Genomic DNA, 21,333 nt, shown 5'->3' on the forward strand with positions numbered 1-21,333 from the left:
TATTCTGTGCTCTCTTAATTTGCTTCTATCCCCATTTATGTCTAAATCATGTACCCATTTTGAACTTATCTTGGTATACAGTGTGAGATGTTGGTCTATGCCTAATTCCTGCCATACTATTTCTAGTTTTCCCAGCAGTTTTTGTCAAATAGTGAGTTCTTATCCCAGAAGCTGGAGTCTTTGGGTTTATCAAACAGTAGATAACTATAGATATTTACTACTGTTTCTTGTTTACCTAACCTATTCCACTGATCCACCACTCTTTTTCCTACCCAATACCAAACAGTTTTGATATTTGCCTCGTTATGATATAGTTTTAGATCTTCCATGGCTAGGCCACCTGCCTTTGAATTTTTTCATTAATTCCCTTGATTTTCCTATCCTTTTTTTTTTCTTCCAGATGAATTATTTTTTTCTAGTGCTAGAAAATATTTTTATGGCAGTTTGATTGGTATGACACTGCATTAGTAAATTAATTTAGGTAGAATTGTCATTTTTATTATATTATCTCACCTACCCATGAACAATTGATATTTTTCCAATTGTTTAGATATGACTTAAATTGTGTGAAAAGTGTCTTGTAATTGTGTTCTATAATTTTTGTGTTTATCCTGGCAGTAGACTCCCAAATATTTTATATTTTCTACAGTTATTTAAAGTGAAGTTTCTCTTGCTGCTTGGCTTTTTTGGTAATATATAGAAATGCTGATGATTAATGTAAGTTTATTTTATATCCTGTGACTTATCTAAAGTTGTTAATTATTTCAAGTAGTTTGTTTTAGTGGATTCTCTGTGATCATATCATCTGCAAAGAGTGATAGTTTTTTTCCCCTCACTCCCTATTCTAATTCCTTCAATGACTTTTTCTTCTCTTATTGCTAAAACTAACATTTCTAGTACAATATTGCATCTCTTTTTTGAAATCCTTTAGATAGGTTGACCAGTTTGACATCTGAAAGCTGTTCTTTGAATGGCCCCTTACCTATTCCTGACTCAGCTCTTTGAATTTCCTGCCCACATCCTTGGTAACAGCTTTCCCACCCTGGAAATATCTCTTTCCTAAGGCCCTAATCTAAAATCATCATTTGGTGAGGAAACTAGAGATGCTCACTTCACTCCTGACTCAACTCTCTCTCCTGTCATTTCCATCTTTTTACCCATATAACCTCTCCTACTTTTTAAGTCTCCATTATGTGTTGTCCCCTCCACCCCCAACTCCATTAGAATGTGAGCTACTTAGGAGTAAGGAATGTCTCTCTGCTTCTATCTGTATAGTCATATAGTGCTTGGCTTAGTAACCACTTCATCAGTGTTCTTTTTTCTATGTGTCTATGTATCTATCTGTTTATCTCTCTATGTATCTATGTATCTATCGATGTAACTCTCTATGTATCTCTTTATGTATGTATGTATGTATGTATGTATGTATGTATGTATATATGTATGTATGTATCTATCAATCTATCTATCTCATTTAGCTCCTTACTATAAGTTTTCTTTGGTGGCAAAAAACCTACAAACACATCTGCAGACTGAAGCAAAGAGTTGCTTTGGACAAGTTTTAGCCAGTTTTGTTAATTCAATAGACATTTATAGTAATAGTAATATAGTAATAACAGTAATTTGCATTTTTATGGTCCTCAAGTCTTACAACTCTGTAGGATGCAGATAGTAAAGCCATTATACAGATGAGGACACTTAAGGTCAAAGGGAGTCAAGCTCAAAATTTTGAAAATATTTTCCCATATGCTATCTCAGGTTATCCCCAGAAAAACATTAGGAGGCAGGCATTCTCTTTGAATTAGAGATTTGGAAACTGAGGCAGAGGAAAGTTGAATCACTGGCATAAGGTCAGAGGGATAGAACTAGAAATAAAATTCAGACCATCTGAATCCAAATTTAATGGCCATTCTCCTACATTACACAATAATAATAAAACAATAAAATGATAAAAGTGTTTCAAACTTCTCATTGAGGGCATAATGATTACACTCATTTATAATACAAATTGTTATAAATCCATTTTACATGTTTCACCAAGGAATTTATTAAGCTGAGAATATACAGAACTATTTATCTAAAATGTCAACCAAAATACAAAGATGAGTAAAACTTAACCATTCTCAAAGCTCCAAGTTATGTTTCAATTTGAATGTTATTTCACCATTCAGACTGGAATATATTAGAAAGGGAAAAAAAAATGTACCTATATATCACTTTACACAACCTAGTATTCAGAGGCATTTCACCCCTTTCCTCTTCTGTAAGGAAGAATAAATAAGCTTAAAAAATTAAGTACAGAAATAGCTCTGAATAGATGAAAGGAATAAATCCATTTACAGTTTGTCAATGTCATCAACAAAATCATGATTGTTGCTTTCATTTGTTTACTTTCCGGACAAAGTTCTTAGGGACTATCGCCATGAAGACCTGTACATTGAAATTTTCTGTATGTATTGTTTTTGTCCCATTTTCTCCAAATCTACCTGGGCACAAATATTAGCTTTTGCCTAAGCCCCTGGAGGTGGAGGAAACTTGTTTGGGCTACTTGATAGCTCATTCTGAGCTCTAGTCCAAAATGATAACAAAGCTTAAATAACCTTTGGATTTTGGTCCATATCCCCAGGACATTTTCCAATCTACACACCCACAGTGTATTTAAAGGTTTTGTCCTTTCTCTAATAAAAACACAACAGGAGACAGGAATAAGGTGGGGGAGAAAAAGAATACTCTAATCCATCCTTAAAATAATTACACAGAGAATTAACCAGTCTCTTCAGGGTTACTTTTTTTCCCCCAACCAATCCATTCTCTCTCTAGGATATACAATGGTTAGACCAGAAATGAAATAATGCCACAATTCTTTCCTCCTCCAAATTATTAGCCTGTTGAAATGGCTAAGGTACTAATATGAAGCTGCTTTAATTCTCTGAAATTAACTTCCTGGAATTCTTTCAGTTCAATATCACTCCAGAATAAATAAATAAATGAGTGAAAAAGCATTTAAGTGCTTACTATGTACCAAGTATTGTGCTAATTGCTGGGTACACAAATAGAAAACAGACATTCCTTGTTTCTTAGAAGTGCATGTTCTTTCTTCAAAAAATGTATTTTATTGACATCTTTGGTTTTCATATCACTTATATTTCTCCTGAATCTTTCCTCTTCTCCCTACCAGAGAGGCATGCCATATAATGAAAAAAAAAATTGAGTTAAAAGAGAAAATAAAATAAGAAAAACTAATCAACGCATCAAAAAAAATTCTCACATTATGTGGAATGTTCCGTAATCATGGAACAAATACTACTTCTGCAAATGAGGAGAAATCTCCTCTCATCTTTTCTTAAGGGACTTGAATGTAAATTAAAGTTTCCAATTAGTTTTGATTGTTTGATGGCTGTTCTTTCCATTTACATTACTGTTGTTGTGTATACTGTTGTTCTAGCTTAGCTTATTTCACTGTCACAAGATCAAATACATCTTTCCATTCCTGTATGTATTCATCATGTTTGTCATTTCTTATAACATAGTAATACTTGATTATATTAATGTACCACAATGTGATTAGCTATTCCCCGATTGATAAGCATGTACTTTATTTCCAGTTCTTTCTTAACAGGAAAAACTCTGCTTAAAATATTTTGTTGAAGTGTGGACTTTTTTGTGTGTCTCTGACCTCCTTGGGTTATTATGCCAAGTAGTAAAATTTCTTGGTGGAGTTATTTGAAAAATTTCAAATTGTTTTCCAGAATGTTTGTACCAATTTGCAATTCCACCAACAATGAATTAGTATTTCTGTCTTTCCATAACCCCTCCAATATTGACTGTATATATGTATTATCATTTTTCTCAATTTGCTGGGGGTGAAATAAATCTTCATGGTTCTTTTGATTTCCATTTCTCTTATTTTTAATGATCTGGAACATTTTCATTTTCAATCTGGTTGTTAACCATTTGCAAATCTTTTGAAAACTCTTTGCTCATAAACTTGGATGACCTAGAAATGTCTTTTGGTCTTATACATTTTGGTTAGAAGTCTCTATATCTTGGATATTAAATACCTATACAGAAGTGTCATGTAAAGAATATTTTTTCCACTACCACTTCTTTTCATGGATGCATTTATTTTATTTGGGAAAAATTCTTTCAATTTCATATAATCAAAATTATCCATTTATCTTTTGGAATTGCCCCTATTTAAGAATTCATTCCTAATCTTTTTTTTTTTTTAATAAAGAATTTGTTTTATTTGATAACATTAGATTTTTATGCCACAAGGACACAGGCTCCACCAACACCCTTGATTTTTTCCTCTGCTCTTCTGCTGAAGAACTTTGCCTTCACGATGACTGGCTGCTTGGGGAGTTTCCCTTTTCCTAGAACTTTGTAATAGCCCGACCGTACAACATCAATGATAGGGGCAAGCCCCTCCTTGTTTTTGGCAGCATTAATCCTGGTCTGCTCACTGACTAGCGTCCACAGCTTATCAAGGTTGACAGTTGGGCAGTAGCTCTGGTTCTTCTTCAAGTGGTAATGCCTCATACCCACTTTCCCGAAGTAACCTGGATGATATTTGTCGAAGTTGATTCGGTGATGGTGCAGCCCTCCTGCATTCCCGCGGCCTCCGGGGTGCTTCCGGTGCTTGCCGATGCGCCCGTAGCCGTGGCTGACGTGCCCGCGGAGCTTCCGCGTCTTCCTTAGTCGGGAAGGCATGCTGGAGGCCGCCGCAAAAGAGAAAAACATTCCTAATCTTTAGGGATGAAATGAACATTGTTCTGTTCTTCTCATTTATAAACTTGATTATGTAATTTGTTCTGATTTGTTTATATTCATGACATTTATTCATTTTGAATTTAATGTGGACTATATGACAAGATGCTAGTCTTAGTACAATTTTGGCCAGACATCTTTCCAATTTTCCAGCAGTTCTTAATAAATATAAAGCTTTCATCAGTATTTTATGTTTCCTAATTAATTGATGACTAAATTGACTTCCATGACTTCAGATTCTCTGTTATATAATAGGTTCTATTGACATACTTTTCAATTTTTATTCAATCATTTATTTATTATAACCATGCAAATGGCTGTGATGATGCCAGATATATCAGAATCTGAGGTACATAAGAGTATTCCCCTATCTTTTTTTTTATCCCACATCAGTTGTTCTCCTTTTTGGACTGAAAAGCCCTTTACAAATCTGAAAATTATTGAGGATGTCCACCACCACAGCTTTTTTGGTGTTAGTTAGATCAAATGACATTTACCATATTAGAAGTAAAAACAACTTATTATTATTATGACTATAGTTTTGACCGCATAGATTACCTGAAAGATTCTCCAGAATGACTAGAGGTCCCCAGATGATACTTTGAGATCTACTGCCTTAGATCCTTTGTGTTCCTCTAAATGAATTTTCTTATTGTTTTGTCTAGTTCTGTATAGTTTCTCTTTGAAAATTATATTGGCATAACATTAAATCTGTAAGTTCAATGTGTTAGTATTAGTCATTTCTATTACATTGGAATGGCCCAGCCATGAATATTGAATTTTCCTCCAGCTATTTAAGTGTTCTTTATTTCTTTAAGGATAATATTTATATTGAATCTATTCAACTATTACATGTGACTCACTACTTTAGGTCTCAAATATTTTATGCATTTTAACACTATTTTGAATGGGACTTCTCTTTCTATTATTGTCTCTGAGATTGTGTATATGTATATGTATACATGCATATGTACTCTCTATACAAACTTATGTATGCATATATCAGAACATAAATACTATATATAATGTATCATGTATATACACATGCATACATGTATATATAATTCATTTATAGCATTAAATTTTGCCGAAGCTATCGTCTCAATTATTCTTTCTCATTTTCCAAGCAAGCTAGCAAACAGAGATCATTTTACCTCCCATTTGCCTATATTTATGCCCTTAATTTCTTTCTCTTGTCATATTGCTAGCTTCTGGAGGGAGGAGAAGAGTGAGGCACCGGACTGGTCTCAGATGGATTCTAATCCTACTTTCTTTACACCCCGAGCACTACTCAAAAACTGCTACTCTGTCACAGTTCTTTCCCTCTCATCATTTCCTTCTTTAAGTGAGCTAAATAAGTTTCTGTTGTTTGTCATGACTAGAAACATGAAGGATGGTGGGGTGGATATTTTAGGCCAAGGCTCTGAAGCCTAATTCCTTACTGTATGCACTACCCAAAGTAAAACAACTGCCTCATTCCTCCCCATTCCTCTTCCTCACTGGACAAATTAACATCTACTGCTTATTGCAATAGGATGACGGAGAAACATGAGGTGAAATGTACTGAACAAGTCTGTAACTGGAGGGGAATTCCCATGTTGATCGCAGGCATAAGTCTGTGAGCTGGTTTATGTGCCTTTTTTTGAACATGGAGGCAAATGGAAGAGGGTTGCTGATGAATACCTTTTTTTGTGTTAATTCAAAAGTCTCTTACCTCGTAGCACATTTCACTTTCTTATTCTGTGAAATCAGCTGTAATCTACATCTGTAGAACTCTTTTTTTCTGGGGAAGGTTGGGAATTAGTGATATATGTATGCACAGGCACATACCTACAGACATACAAATATACACTTTACATATATGATAAATCGGGGACAGTATACACACACACACACACACATATATATATACAGACATATATGTGTGTGTTTTTCGTATGTGTGTGAGTGTGTGTGTCTGTGTGTATATTCAAAGTACATTTAAGATAAATTGAAGGGTCAGATGAAGTGAGATCAGGAAAGCCAGAAAAGATCAGGAAAGATGAGCCTTGAAGGAAACTAGGGATTCTGAGAGGAGAAATGAAAGGAGGGAGAGCATTCAGGCATAATGTTCGAATAGCACAAAATCATGGGCATAGGAAGCTGAATGTTATTTTATGTATATGTGTTTGTGTATGTGTGGGTGTGTATATGTATGTGTACACATATACATACATATATCTGTATATGTGTGTATGTATATGTATATGTATATAAACACACACATATATTATGCATGTATATGTGAAACTAAACAATATTCTATCAAAGATAACAAATCAAGCTGTGTGCCACTTTTGCATAGGAAGACTACTTTTCTGTACCTTCCCCTAAGAGAAACCAAAATGATTTTTATGAAATATGAATTATTTCAAATGATAATGCAGACCCAGCAGTCAAACTTTATTGTATAGAATTTTACAGTGTGTTAAACTTATTTAATTGGAATGAAGAATAGTAAAGTGTCCATCTAACAAGGTTCTGTTGTCCATTTGTAAAGCCTGGATTGCAAATACAGTTCTTAGGGTCTTTTCATCCTATAATTTAAGAACATCAAAAAACTAATTTTGTTTGGATAACCCTACAATTTAATGCATTTAAAAATAAAACAAGTGGCTTGTTTGAGATTTTACTATTGCAGAACCTATAATAGCAATTCTGGCTGATTAAATATTTAAGATATTTGAGTAGTCAAATCACTTCTGTGGATAGCCTACCTCTAATTTTCTACCTTTTTAAATTTCTTATTTCTTTCTCCAAAAGGAAAAAAATAAACAAGGCTAGCAAAAAGGCTAGAATTTTTTGCACAAGTTATGGCTAAAACATAATTTTTAATATCAGATTGGAAGAAAAAAATAGAAATTTGGTGCAAAAATATCACAGAATTAAAATTCTGAAGATTCAAAATATATAATTTAGTGCAACCATAAGGAATAGATTAAAAATAAGCATGCTTTATACTAGCATATTCAGAAACAGAATTATTTTAATATGCAGAATTAGAATATGTCCTATTCTCACATGGGATTTTCATGCAAATATCAGTAGGTGTGTCACAATTAGAGATTATCTGCCCTGTCATTTTTTTTATACTTACCTGCTCCAATGCAAATAATTCTAGATAACTATAATTTGACTTAGAGGGAAATTTTATAAACTATTAGTCAAGAAGGAAAAGTACGTAACATCTACATACTGCCTTCCATAGTAGATGGAGAAAGATAAAAAAGGAAAAAAAAAAGAATAGGAAGAGGGGGAAGAAAGGCAAAGCAGAGGAAAGACAGAAGATAATTGGCATTTGTCAGGGACTCGTCACTTTCTATGCATCTGTAACATCTTTCAAAGTCACACAAGCACTAGGGAACAAACTCAGAACTCAAAACCACATCTGAGTCCAGGTCCAGCATTATTTTTATTATATCAATTAATTATTTGATTTTGATTTCAGACTTCCTTATCTAAAACAGATATGCCCATAATTTATCAGCCATTCCCAATCTATGAGGACAAATATTTTAGGAATGGAGTTCATATTGTGTGTGGGTGGGTGGGTGGGGGGATTTCAAATGCTGAACAAAGGAGGTTACATTTTACCCCAAAGACAGTGACATTCTATGTCCCACTCCTGTGACTTTGCAGAGGATCTTCCTCATCTAAAATGTAAACTTTTCTAACTTCCTCCTCATACACCCTTCAGCTTCTTTCACCAAACAGCTCAGATACTATTTCCTGCACCTTTCATGACACCCCCAAGTTGTCTGCACTCTCCCACCTGAAATTATTTTAAATATTCTAATTTCTATACCTTTTCAAATAAAAGAATGTAAACTCCTTCAGGTGGAGCACTGTTTTTTTTGTCATCTACATTGTCTTTTGTCTTTAGTAGTCACTTTATGAGGTAATATTATGATGATAATGGTAACGCTTACTCCAGAATCCAAGTCTCCTGGTCCTTAGTTCAATGTAGTTTTCCATTACTCTATGACTAATTCTTATCTTCAGGTTGTATTAGTAAACAGTTATTGCCCACAGCTGATGATTATGGTGATGATGAAAATTAACATCTGCATAGAACTTTAATGTTTACATATATGTATGTATTTTGTATGATGTACGTTTATATATATTTATATATATACACATATATATATTTGGTTGTCACAATAATCTATGAGGAAAGTATTATTATTACCATCTTAACGTGAGCAAACTGAGCCTGAGAGAGATTAAGTGACTTGTCCAGGATCTGTGGTAGGATTTGAATTCAGGTCTTTCTGAAATTAGAGGAAAAAGAGAATACCTTTTATAAAAATTTGGTCTGCACACAATGTCTCAAGAATATATCTATTGTATGAAGTACCATACTTCCTCAGGGAAAATTCACACAATGATGTTTGAGCTGATAGTATGAATGTACACAGAACAGAAACACAGAACTACAGTGGGTTGGAGTGGCCCAAGACTATAACTATACCTAGGCACATAAAAGTGTTAGACTATTTGGGGAAAAGCTAGGCCCTTTTTGAAGATAGTTTTCACATCTTCTTTTGAGTTTCTAAGGGTATCAGTCTGATGCTTTAGTAGTATCCACTGCTGCTCTTCTGTTTCTGGATTAAGAATGGATTTCTTTTGTGTTGATTTATCAAAAGGGAGAAGATGACTTGGGACACATGCATAGTTCCACGGTATTCTTGTTACTGGCTGATTGAATTATCAATCAATATCAAGAGATTCATCAATAAATATAATGGTAGAGCATTCTATTAAAATAGTGTATTGGCAACCAAAAATGGGCTCCTTAGCACTTAGTCAACAAGTGCCCTTGACTAGTTTGGCTTTTTCCCCTGAACTGAATGCTGTTTGTATGTTGGACTGGAGTAAGCTTGTCGGCCCCTTCACCTTGCTTCCCTTGCTTAAGCTGATGGAAAGAACCTGTGCTTTCCCAGTCAACCCCTTCACCTTGCTTAAGCAGATTGAAAGAACCTGTGCTTTCCCCGGTGTACCTTACACCCCCGCAGAAGCTGGATGGTTAAAAGCAGCTCCCGTTGGAGCCAGAGACTGTTACAGCCACAGCCACAGCTGAAGCAGGAGCTGCCAGTAGCAGAGCTGACCTACGGGAGGAAGCTGAACAAAGACTTCAGGCCAGTGGGTAATCTTTTTACCATAGAGGGGGAAGCATGATTTTGCTTTATGCAATCATGCTTCTCTGTAGCCTCCTGGTTACTCTTTCAAGGCGTACTTATTGGGCCTGGAAGCTTTTGATCAATATATCAAAATGGGGTTGCTGGTTCATGGGTTGGTTACTGTGGAGCCTAAATATATGTTTTGATTCTTCTGCCTTCTACTTTGAGAGTTTCTTATATCCGGTGGTTCCGAACCTTTCAGACATGTTTATGATCCTCTTTGAGATTATAAACTCTGCCCTCCTAATACAAATAGTCACTGTTTGACCACATATTGGTCAATGGAACTTGGGAGAAGAGAACAAGAGAACAATTCTGCTCATACAATGAACTCCACATTTGGCTATGTTTGATAACAACTTCCAGAACTAAGGCTGTTGCCCCAAGGGAAACAAAGATGGGAAATTACTATCTCTATCTGTTTGAATTGAAATCCTTTACCCCAAGGAAGAAAGTTTGTAGAAATATTGAATGATTATATCTGACCTTCATAACCACGAATGCCTGTTTTCCCTCAGGGTAAATAGTTCCTCTGATTCAGAGTTGTGAGAAATCCTTCAGATCTGTGTTCTGAGCTACGTTTAGACATCAGTTGAATCCATCATGGAGAACTCAAAGTCCGTAAAAGGCATATGCCTCCATATGCCTCTGGAATTAAATTTTGGGGAACCGATTTTCCCATTGCCAGAAGTACTACGGAAGTCTACAGTTAAAAACAAAAATGAACAAAACAAAACACCAACCCCCCCCCCAAAAAAAAAACAAGGCTTTCAGGGAGTGGGGCAGGGGAATTAAGTTTTAAGGGGCCAGAAGAGGGTGCAAGAAAGGCCCAGAACTTGAAGCTCTAAAATAAGAAAAAAAGAGGCATAAATGAGAAAATGAGTCTAAGCAAATGGAGAGCAGACACTTAGGGAGGAAAATGTAAAAAGGGAGGAAGAATAATAAAATTATTGATTTAGATCTTGAAGGGACCTTAGATATCATCTCATCCAACCTCCTCATTTTACAGGTGAGGAAACTGAGGTACAGAGAAGTTAATTGACTTATCTAAGATTATAAAACTGTGTCTCAAAGCTGTGAATTTTGAAACCAAGTCTGCTGACTCAAAATCCAGCATTGTTTCCATTGTAACTCATGTATCATAGAAGATTTTTGCTAAGACCCCTTCTAAAACTTTGTCCTACTTATCTATAAATTGATGAACCTTGGAAATAAAGAAGTTTGCCTAGGGCCAATCTCAGTTAAGGTATCATCAAAGTCACAATCCTTTTCGTTTTTTTTTTTTTTGGCAGGGCAATTGGGCTTAAGTGACTTGCCCAAGGTCACACAGCTAGTACATGTGTGAAGTGTCTGAGGCCTGATTTGAATTCAGGTCCTCCTGACTTTAGGGCTGTTGCTCTATTCACTGTGCCACCTCACTGCCCCCAAAGTCACAATACCTTTTAGAGAAATAATTTAGATTGAACTAGGAAAATAATAAAGGAATTATCCAAGTGGTTCCCTCATGCTAGTGAAATCCTAGCACACAAAGATGAATATCATCAATCTGAAATCAATAGAGTTGGGACCCTAGAGATAATCTGTTTATCTTATTATGCAGATAAGCCAACTGATGCCCAAAGAGGCCAACTTCCTTGCTCAAGGCCACAGAATGAGTTAGTGGCCTGGCTTGTACTAAAAGCATGATCTTCAGGCTTCTAGGATGAACTCAAAAGGAACTTTTTGACTCGTTCACCTCACTCACCTTCAGCTGCAGCCCAACTTAACATCCAACGGTGAAGGTGAGTCATCCAGCTCCATTGACCCAGAGAACACATTCCGAAAGCCATCACTGTAACGAGCACAGCAGCACAGAAATGCATTGCCCTGCTATCAAGTCACTGGACCAGCACCACTGAGTGTCTCAATTGCTCACAGGACAGATGTATCGCCAGTTGCAGTGGGTGTACGTCCTCCTTAAGTTTATGTGCACATACGACTTCCCACAGAAGCTTGAGGCTCACAAGCCCTTTCAACTGTTCGGGTGTGAGTGAAGTTGATTTTAATGGGATCTTTTCTCTGATGAAGATGACAATAATTTGCTATACTGAGCCTCCTGTTGTTTGAGGCTGTGCCTGCTCCCTCTGCCAGCAGTGACTAATGAATCATGGAACTACACCTCATTGCATGCAAGTTTATGCAAATTGACAAATAAGCAGGTTATTTTCATCAAATCAATCAGATAGTGTATCTATTTAAAATGATAATGTAAGCATAATTTATGATGCATAATGGATGATTAACAAAGATTCTTAATAATTAAATGATAAGGTAGTATGAAAGGAAGCAAGCAGGTACAAACTGGTGCTTTAGACCATAGCCCAAGGAACCTATTTGTCTCAATTTCAAACTCCATTTGAATACTTTTCTCTTTGGAACCAAATTTATTCCTTGGAAGGTAGAATGTTGTTTCTGGGCTTCCCATATCATTTTCTTAAGGAACAGAAGATGTCAAGGGGTATTTCTTCCATACTGTCCTTTGTTCTGTTTTTGACACTTGCACCACAGCACCAGGACTATAGTTAAATCTTGTTAACCATTTCCAGAATAATTTAGGGCTAAGAATCCAGTGTGGCATAGGAAAGAGACCACTAGACAAATAATCCAGATAGGGTTTTTTTCTTATTAGATAGATGATGCCAAACACTTATTATCTAGATTAGGCATACTTATTATCTAGATTATGCCTATTTTCCAGACTATGATAGATAGTTGATGGACATTCCATAACACTGACTTACTAGCTGTGTGACCCTAGGCAAGTCACTTAACCTTGTTAGCTTCAGTTCCACCTGTAAAATGAACTGAAGAAGGAAATGGTAAACCACCCCAGTATCTTTGCCACAAACCCCCCCAAAATGGTCACAAAGAATTGGACATAACTAAATAACAACAACCACAAAACCATAACATAGGTATACTAGATAAAATTATGATTCTCTTCAGAATGAGACTCCTTTTGTTCTTATATAAAAAATCCAACTTCCTACTCCTTTTCCTCAGGCACACCTTATATAAGTGAATTCCAATTCACAAAGATCTTGATACATAAAAAACATTTATTAGGAGGTGATTATTTACCATGCAAAGGTAAATTATTTTAATAGGATATAAAAGAATATATCGTATATTCTGTTAAAACAGTTTTCACTTAACAAGTGATTTGGTTTAGACATATTTCAAGGACCTTTCCAATGTATGCTGAAAAACTATGTGGCATAGTAGATAAAATTCTAGTCTTGGAGTTAGGAGGACCTGAGTTTAGATCATCTTCCTGAAATTTAATAGTTGTAGTACCATGGGTAAATCACTTTATCATTTTGTGTCTTAGGCAACACCCAAAGAATTATTGTCTCAATTATAAATAAATTGCCACCTTCTTTGGAGGAAGGTGTTCCCAGGTCCTTAAAATGACCCATTGCATAAAAATACATATGTACATGCATGTATAAAATTTACATTCACATTACCAGACAGAGTTTGTGCCTAATTTATCGGGGGAAGACAGTTCTGAAAACCAATAGAATCTATACCTATTAGTTCAACTGGTTCAGATATTCACTGTGGAGTAGAATGATTGTTCATTAGTATAATCAATACTTTTCTATCTCTGCTGAACATTCTCCTAGGAAAAGGAAAGGGAGAGTGTTAAGGACCATACTAGTGTTGCCACTGGAATATTTATAGAAGGTTATTGTGTTACTGAGCACATTGGCAGGCCAAAAGAAAATAACAATTTTGAGTATTGGAGCAAGGGAAGAAAAACATGCATAATGTGTCTAACTTCCTTTTCTATGACTAAAGTTTTTTGGGGGGTCTGCAAAGTCAAATGTATTCTCTCTCTTAGTTCTTCCTTTCTGTATATAAGATTCAGGAATAACAAAATGTATTTCATCTGTTTTCATCCTGAATTTCTAGCTCTTTAAAGTTTTTAATGAATAGGAATAAAGAAAATGAATTATAGAAGGAAGAAGCATGCCTGTAGCTGGACTGTAATTATTTTAGAGTGATTTAAGAAACTACAGCTTTTAACTTTTAAACATAACAATTGTGTCATGTTGTTATTAGGCTGCCTAGTATTCATCAGATAACATGACTTTTTAAATGAAAAGAAATACCAAATTCATTCAACTTTCAGAATATTTATCATAGCAGGATTTTATCTAATGTTTCTGTAAAGGTCATGGTTCACAGTACATATTCGTAAAGTGACAAGATTTTATTTATTTTTTTAAGTTTTATTGACTTTTTTTTGTTTTTTCTTGATATTAATTTCCTGGTACATCACTCCCATAATACCATCTTTTATAACAAAGAGAAATAATTAAAATCTTTTACCACATTGACCAATTCTTTTCAAAATGAGCATCACTTGTCATATGTAGTCTCATCCTCCAAGCCTATCACCAAGTAGAAGGAAGTCTACTTGATCAGAATTTTATTGAACCGATATTGAATTTCATCTTAATTCAGTTGCCTTTTAGTTTGTTTTCTTTGGTGTGATTTTAGACATTATGTAGATACTTTTTTTCAATCTACTACCATCCATAAAATTTTTCTCATTTTTAAATTCCTTATATTTGTCATTTTTTATAAAGCAATAATATTACATTACATTCACAAACTTTCATTTATTCAGGCAATGATAAATCTATGGGAATGCATGATGAGTCCTAGTTCTGTCTCTGTCACTGTGTTTTTTAGAGTGGGCAGAACACACTCTCTCTCTCTCTCTCTCTCTCTCTCTCTCTCCATTATGTATGTATAGCTGCCCCATATGCCTGGAATGTTCTATCTTCTCGTCTGCACCCCTTGGTTTCCTTGGGTCTCAAGGCCCAGATAAAATCTTATCTTGTATGTGAAATTTTCCTGCTGCCCTCTAATTTTAGTTCCATTTGTCAATGAGGTCCAATTAATCCTGTACATAGCTTATTTTTCTTTAGATGTTTACATGTTGTCTTCCTTATTAGACTGTGGGCTTCTTGAAAGCAGGGACTGTCTTGTGCCTTACTTGTATCTCCATTGCTTAGTGAAGTCCCTGGAATATAGTAGGAACTTAAGGAATGTTTATTGATTGTCTATGCTTCTGTGAATTTAAAAACAACAAAACAAAACAGCAATAATGTTCTATTAATGTTTCTTTTTTGTGTATCCATTAATACCCACCAAGAAATCACTCCACTTCCAGTAGTAGAAGCTTTCCCTATGAAATATGTACAGTGAAGGGTTTTGTTTGCTTTTTGGGTGTTGCGGGGGGGGGGGTAGATTGTTCCACTGATACAGTGAGCATGTGAAGTAGAAACTGGATTGTCTGCTTCATACTAATGCAGAAAATGGGCTTTAGCACACTAAGTGTATCCATGCTATCAAAGATTTATGGAAGACCCTAGAAAACAATAACTGAGGATAAGAAGGCATGTATAGCTCACAATCTGTACTAGAGAAGGGAACACCTATTGTGATGATCAGTGATTCACTGAAGTGACAGGGAATAGACTACATATTTAAAGAAGCCTTTTTCAATTTAGGGATTACCGAGTCCACCTGCTTCCTCTAGTGCTCTATAATTAAACTGGTGGTGAAGTCCTTGCTACCTTCATCAGCTAAGAGGCATTATTATTGCTTCCCTTCCCAGTACTTCCTGATAGATAGATAGATAGATAAGCCACAGGATGAACACCAGCTCTGTGAAGCAAGGAGAAAAAGCAGCAAGATGGAAGAAAGTGGGGAAAACACAAATATGATCTTCTGCAATGCAGAGTAGAGCATAGAAACTTCTTCAACTCTTGTCTTTTTTATAGAATAACATGTTAAATATATAAAATCAAATATGTGTGATTACTAAGGAGTCAAATTAAATTGAAATTCAGTAATAAAAATATTAAGCATATATATCCCATGTTAAGAACCCTTATATTTAGTTTTTTTTCTCCTAGCTTTGTTATTCCAAGGTCCCTGCTAGGTCTGGAAACCAAAAATCATTGAAGAAATAGGAAAACATCCTACACATGCAATCATATTTATAGCCATTCTTTTTGTGGCAGTAAAAAACAAACAAAAATACCCTGGAAACAAAAGGGATATCCTTCAATTGGGGGATCTTTGAAAAAAAATGTGATGTATGACTGTAATGGAATACTATTGTGGAATATTGAAAGTGAGAAAAGATGATTTGAAAGAGATGTTAAAAGAGTAATATGAACCGACGCACACAGAAGTGAGCATATTAGGAACGCAATTTACAATAGAATGCATATTACAAAAATGAATAATATTGAAGACGTATAAATTGCCAAAGAATAAAATGAATGGATGAGTACAATTTATATAATAGTAACAGTATAAAAAATAAACTTCTGACATTTTAAGAATTCTGATCTATGCAATCATCCTCCATAATTTCAGAGGAATGATGATAAAACATGCTATCCATCTCATGACAGGGAGTGATAGACTCAAGATGTAGAATGATACATATACACTTATTCACACACATATACATACATAAACAAGTGTATATACATACATATAAATGCATATATATACACTATCTATCTATCCATCCATCTATCTGTATATGGCAAAATCCATGAAGATTTTAGAAATTAGATTTGTTACAAGGATTTTGGAAGTAGTAGGTCCAAGTCAAAGATACCTTCAGCCCTCTCCAGGCTTCACTGATAAGTCACATACACAGGAATTTCTCCACCATATCTTTTATTCCCCCTTTCTGCCATTAGGATGTAAGCTCCTTGAGGAAAACTGTCTTTCAGATTCTGTTTTCATGTCCAACATTTAACATAGTGCTCAGCACATATTCTGTTTTCATCAGTAGCATTTAGCATAGTGTTTCACATATACTAAGCACTTATCAAGTTATCAAGTGCTTGTGGACTGACTGGTGTATGTGTGTTATATATGTGTATTATATATTATATATTGTGTATTATATGAGTGTGTATGTATTTGGAGAGAGAGAGAGAGAGAGAGAGAGAGAGAGAGAGAGAGAGAGAGAGAGAGAATTAGGTTGCACAATTAAATCATGAAAATACATAATTTCCAATGTCTAATGTTGACAGTTGTAAATATTTACAGAGTGCTTGTTTGGACTCTTGTAGTCCTTGAAATACTTTAAAAATAAGAAGGTTGGCTACTGGAATTGAGATCTTCTAGATGGTGAAGCCATAGAATAAGGTTTCTTTAGAGAGTTCCTCAAGTTTGTGCAAGTCTGAATGGCAGTAACAATGAAATTATTAATTGTTTATTCATTCTCAAAGCAGCCCATCCCACCATCAGTACTTATAGGACAAGCTATGCATAAATCAGTTACAGCCAAGTAGTATGGAGGACCTCATTTCTGGCTACTTATATATATTTTTTGCACTAATTAAAATGCCTTTGAATGATAGGGCTAGTATATTATAATCAATAGGAATATTTTTTAGTTGTTTGGCAAAGGAAATATATTTGGCACTACTATTCCATTTTTTTTACTTATGCTATTACAAATAAAGCATTTCCAGGCTCCTCAGAGAAAAAAAAATACAGGTTTTGGCTGTCTTGTTGTGTGTCAGATACAGAATTAACCTTACCTGCTGCTCTAGATTGCCTCAGCCAGAATCTTTATAAAGTCAGTTGCTTTGGTTATTTTATGCTCTTAATCTTTCTGTTGTTGCTGCAGACCATGAGGTGATTCCATTTTATTTTAAAATCTATTTAATGATGCCTTTGTTTTAATATAGCAATAGCTTCTTAATAATTCTTTTCCTTTCTCTTCCCCCCCACATCACCCAAACCACAATACCTTTTTTAAACCAACCCAAACCATATTAAATAAAACTCTCTGTTAAACTGACTGTAATGACAGAACTTGTACCATTCTACACTTGCAATTTGCCATTTCTAAAGAACAATATGGAAATATATTTATCATCAGACACCTGACCTGACATTGGTCTTTTATTTGGTTGTAAGTATTTATATCTTATAGAATTGTCATTTACATTGTTGAAATCATTATGAATATTGTTCTTATTTTTTATTTGCTTCCCTTAATATCAGTTGATACAAGTTTTCTCCTATTTCTCTTAATTCTTCATGGTTCAATAATATTTTATTATATTTTAATACCGCAGGTTTTTTGGCCATTCCCCAAATGAGAAGAAATCATTTTGTTTCCATTTTTGTCACCACAAGATTACTGGATCAAAGTGTATGAACATTTGAATAACTTTTCTCACATGAGTTTACTTTATGTTAAAATAGGGTTCATCAGCAAGTGCTTTGAGACTAATAATTGTCTAACTTTTTTAATGTAATGGCTAGTAATAGAAAAAGGACTGGATTGGGATCTAGAAGACCTAATACTAGCATTACTACTAACTACCCTTATGTCTTTGGACAAATAATTTCAACTCTTTGAACCTCAATTTTTTAAGGATTAGGACTAGGTCCAGGATTCTTAAAGTGACATCCTTGAATTTTTTAAAAGTATAAATTCCACTATAATTGGTTTGTTTTATAATCATATGCATTTGGGGGTGGAGCCAAGATGGCACCTGGAAAGCAAGGACTTGCCTAGGGCTCTCCACCAGGCCCCTCTGAACATGTATAAAAAATGGCTGTGAACAAATTCTAGAGCTGCAGAACCCATAAAATAGCAGAGGGAAGCAGGGGTTCAGCCCAGGACAGCCTGGATGGTCACTGGAAAGGGTCTATCACATGGAGCGGGGAGCAGAGTGGAGCAGAGCCCAGCCTGGGCCACACCAGGACCAACCAGACCGGGAGCCAAGTGGAACAGGTGGTAGGGCCCTGAATCATTGAACTGGGGTGGTTACCAGACTTCTCAGCCCACAAATGCCAAACAAAACAGAGCAGGTTAGTGGGAAAAACTGTTGGGACAGCATGAAAGGAGCTCGCCATGGGCCACCACCCTGAGGGCTGTGGAGGTGGTACAGCTCTGAGGCTGCTTCTAGACGTACAACTGCAGTTGCTTCTGGCCCCAGGCCCACCTGGAGGCAGGAATTAAGTGGTGGATTAGAGCTGCAGTCGAAAGCCTGCTTTGCACTGCCAGGATCTGGGCTGCAATCCTGGTTGGTGGTTCTTGGTGGAGAAGAAGCACTGGTGTGGCAGAGATTGCTGTATAGAAATAGCTCTGAAAACAACAGCACAGCCCCTAAAGATTGGGATAAAGTACTCTCTATTCTACAAGCAGTCATACCCTGACAAAAAGCTCGAGGTTCAGGTAATTTACTGGGAACATGAACAGGCAGCGAAAATGGTCTCAGCTTCATACTCAGACTTTAGAATCTTTTTTTGGTGACAAAGAAGACCAAAACATACAGACAGACGAAGTCAACAAAGTCAAGCAGCCTACAACAAAAGCCTCCAAAGCAAACATGAATTGGTCTCAGGCCATGGAGCTCAACAAGGATGTGGAAAAGTAAGAGAAGTAGAGGAAAAATTGGGAAGAGCAATGAGAAGGACGTGAGAAAACCATGAAAAACAAGTCAATGAATTGCTAAAGGAGACCCAAAAAATACTGAAGAAAATAACACCTTAAAAAATAGACTAACTCAAATTCCAAAAGAGCTCCCAAAAGCCAATGAGGATAAGAATGTCTTGAAAGGCAGAATTAGCCAAATGGAGAAGGAGGTCCAGAAAACCACTGAAGAAAATACTACCTTAAAAATAGATTGGAGTTGCTGCAATCTTTTTGCTAATATTTTATTCAAAATTTTTGCATCAATATTCATTAGAGAAATTGGTCTATAATTTTCTTTCTCTGTTTTGACTCTACCTGGTTTGGGTATTAGTACCATATCTGTGTCATAAAAAGAATTTGGTAGGACTCCTCCTTCACCTATTTTCCCAAATAGTCTACAAAGTATTGGAACTAGTTGTTGTTTAAATGTTTGATAGAATTCACATGTAAAACCATCTGGCCCTGGAGATTTTTTCCTAGGGAGTTCATTGATGGCATGCTCAATTTCTTTTTCTGATATGGGGTTATTAAGAAATTTCACTTCCTTCTCTATTAGCCTGGGCAGTTTATGTATTTGTAGATATTCATCCATATCTCTAGGGTTGACAAATTTATGTGCATACAGTTGGGCAAAATAACTCCTAATTATTGTTTTGATTTCCTCTTCATTAGAGGTGAGTTTGTCCTTTCCATTTTTGATACTGGTAATTTGATTTTCTTCTTTCTTTTTTTTAATTAAATTGGCCAAAGGTTTATCAATTTTATTGTTTTTTTCATAAAACCAGCTCTTTGTTTTATTTATTAATTCAATAGTTTTCTTGGTTTCAATTTTGTTAATCTCTCCTTTGATTTTCAGTATTTCTAATGTGGTATTTAATTGGGGGTTTCCAATTTGATCTTTTTCTAGCTTTTTCAGCTGTATGCCCAGATCATTCATCTCCTTTTTCCCTATTTTATTCATGTAGGCATTTAGGGATATAAAACTTCCCCTAAGAACTGCTTTTGCTGCATCCCATAAGTTTTGGTATGTTGTTTCATTATTGTCATTCTCTTGAATGAAGTTATTAATTGTTTCTCTGATTTCTTCTTTGGCCCACTCATTCTTTAGAATTAAATTATTTAGTTTCCAATTAGTTTTTAGCTTATTTTTCCATAGTTCTTTATTAAAAATGATTCTTATTGCATCATGATCTGAAAAGAATGCTTCGACTACTTCTGCTTTTCTGCACTGGATTGTGAGGTTTTTATGCCCTAGTACATGGTCAATTTTTGAGTATGTGCCATGTACTTTTGAGAGGAATGTATATTCCTTTTTATCCCCATTCAGTTTTCTCCAGAGGTCTATCATATGTGCCTTTTCTAAAATTCTGTTTACCTCCTTAACTTTTTTCTTATTTATTTTGAGGTTAGATTTATCAAGTTCAGAAAGGGGGAGGTTGAGGTCTCCCAATATTATAGTTTTGCTGTCTATTTCTTCCTGTAACTCCCTTAACCTCTCCTCTAAGAATTTGTATTCCTTACCACTTGGTGCATATATGTTAAGCAATAATATTGCTTCATTGTTTATGGTGCCTTTTAGCAGGATATAATGTCCTTCCTTATCTCTTTTAATTAGATCTATCTTTACTTTTGCTTTGTCTGAGATTAAGATTGCTACACCTGCTTTTTTTACTTTAGTTGAGGCACAATATATTTTACTCCAGCCTTTTACCTTTTCCCTATGTGTATCCCCCTGTTTCAAATGTATTTCTTGTAAACAGCATATTGCAGGATTATGGTTTTTAATCCATTCTGCTATCTCCTTCTGTTTTGTGAGAA

At 35.3% G+C, this 21,333-nt stretch overlaps 1 protein-coding gene across 1 annotated transcript; it reads right to left on the bottom strand.

Annotated features, from left to right (window-relative positions):
* Nucleotides 1-4,225: 4,225 nt before the first annotated feature.
* On the bottom strand, nt 4,226-4,734 carry LOC118853787 (60S ribosomal protein L27a-like). The gene has a single exon (XM_036763989.1). It carries the CDS (start codon nt 4,711-4,713, stop codon nt 4,267-4,269), a length of 447 nt encoding a protein of 148 aa, XP_036619884.1. The 5' UTR covers nt 4,714-4,734; the 3' UTR covers nt 4,226-4,266.
* Nucleotides 4,735-21,333: the final 16,599 nt, after the last annotated feature.

Source organism: Trichosurus vulpecula, chromosome 6, assembly GCF_011100635.1.
Source record: "Trichosurus vulpecula isolate mTriVul1 chromosome 6, mTriVul1.pri, whole genome shotgun sequence".
Lineage (NCBI taxonomy): Eukaryota > Metazoa > Chordata > Mammalia > Diprotodontia > Phalangeridae > Trichosurus > Trichosurus vulpecula.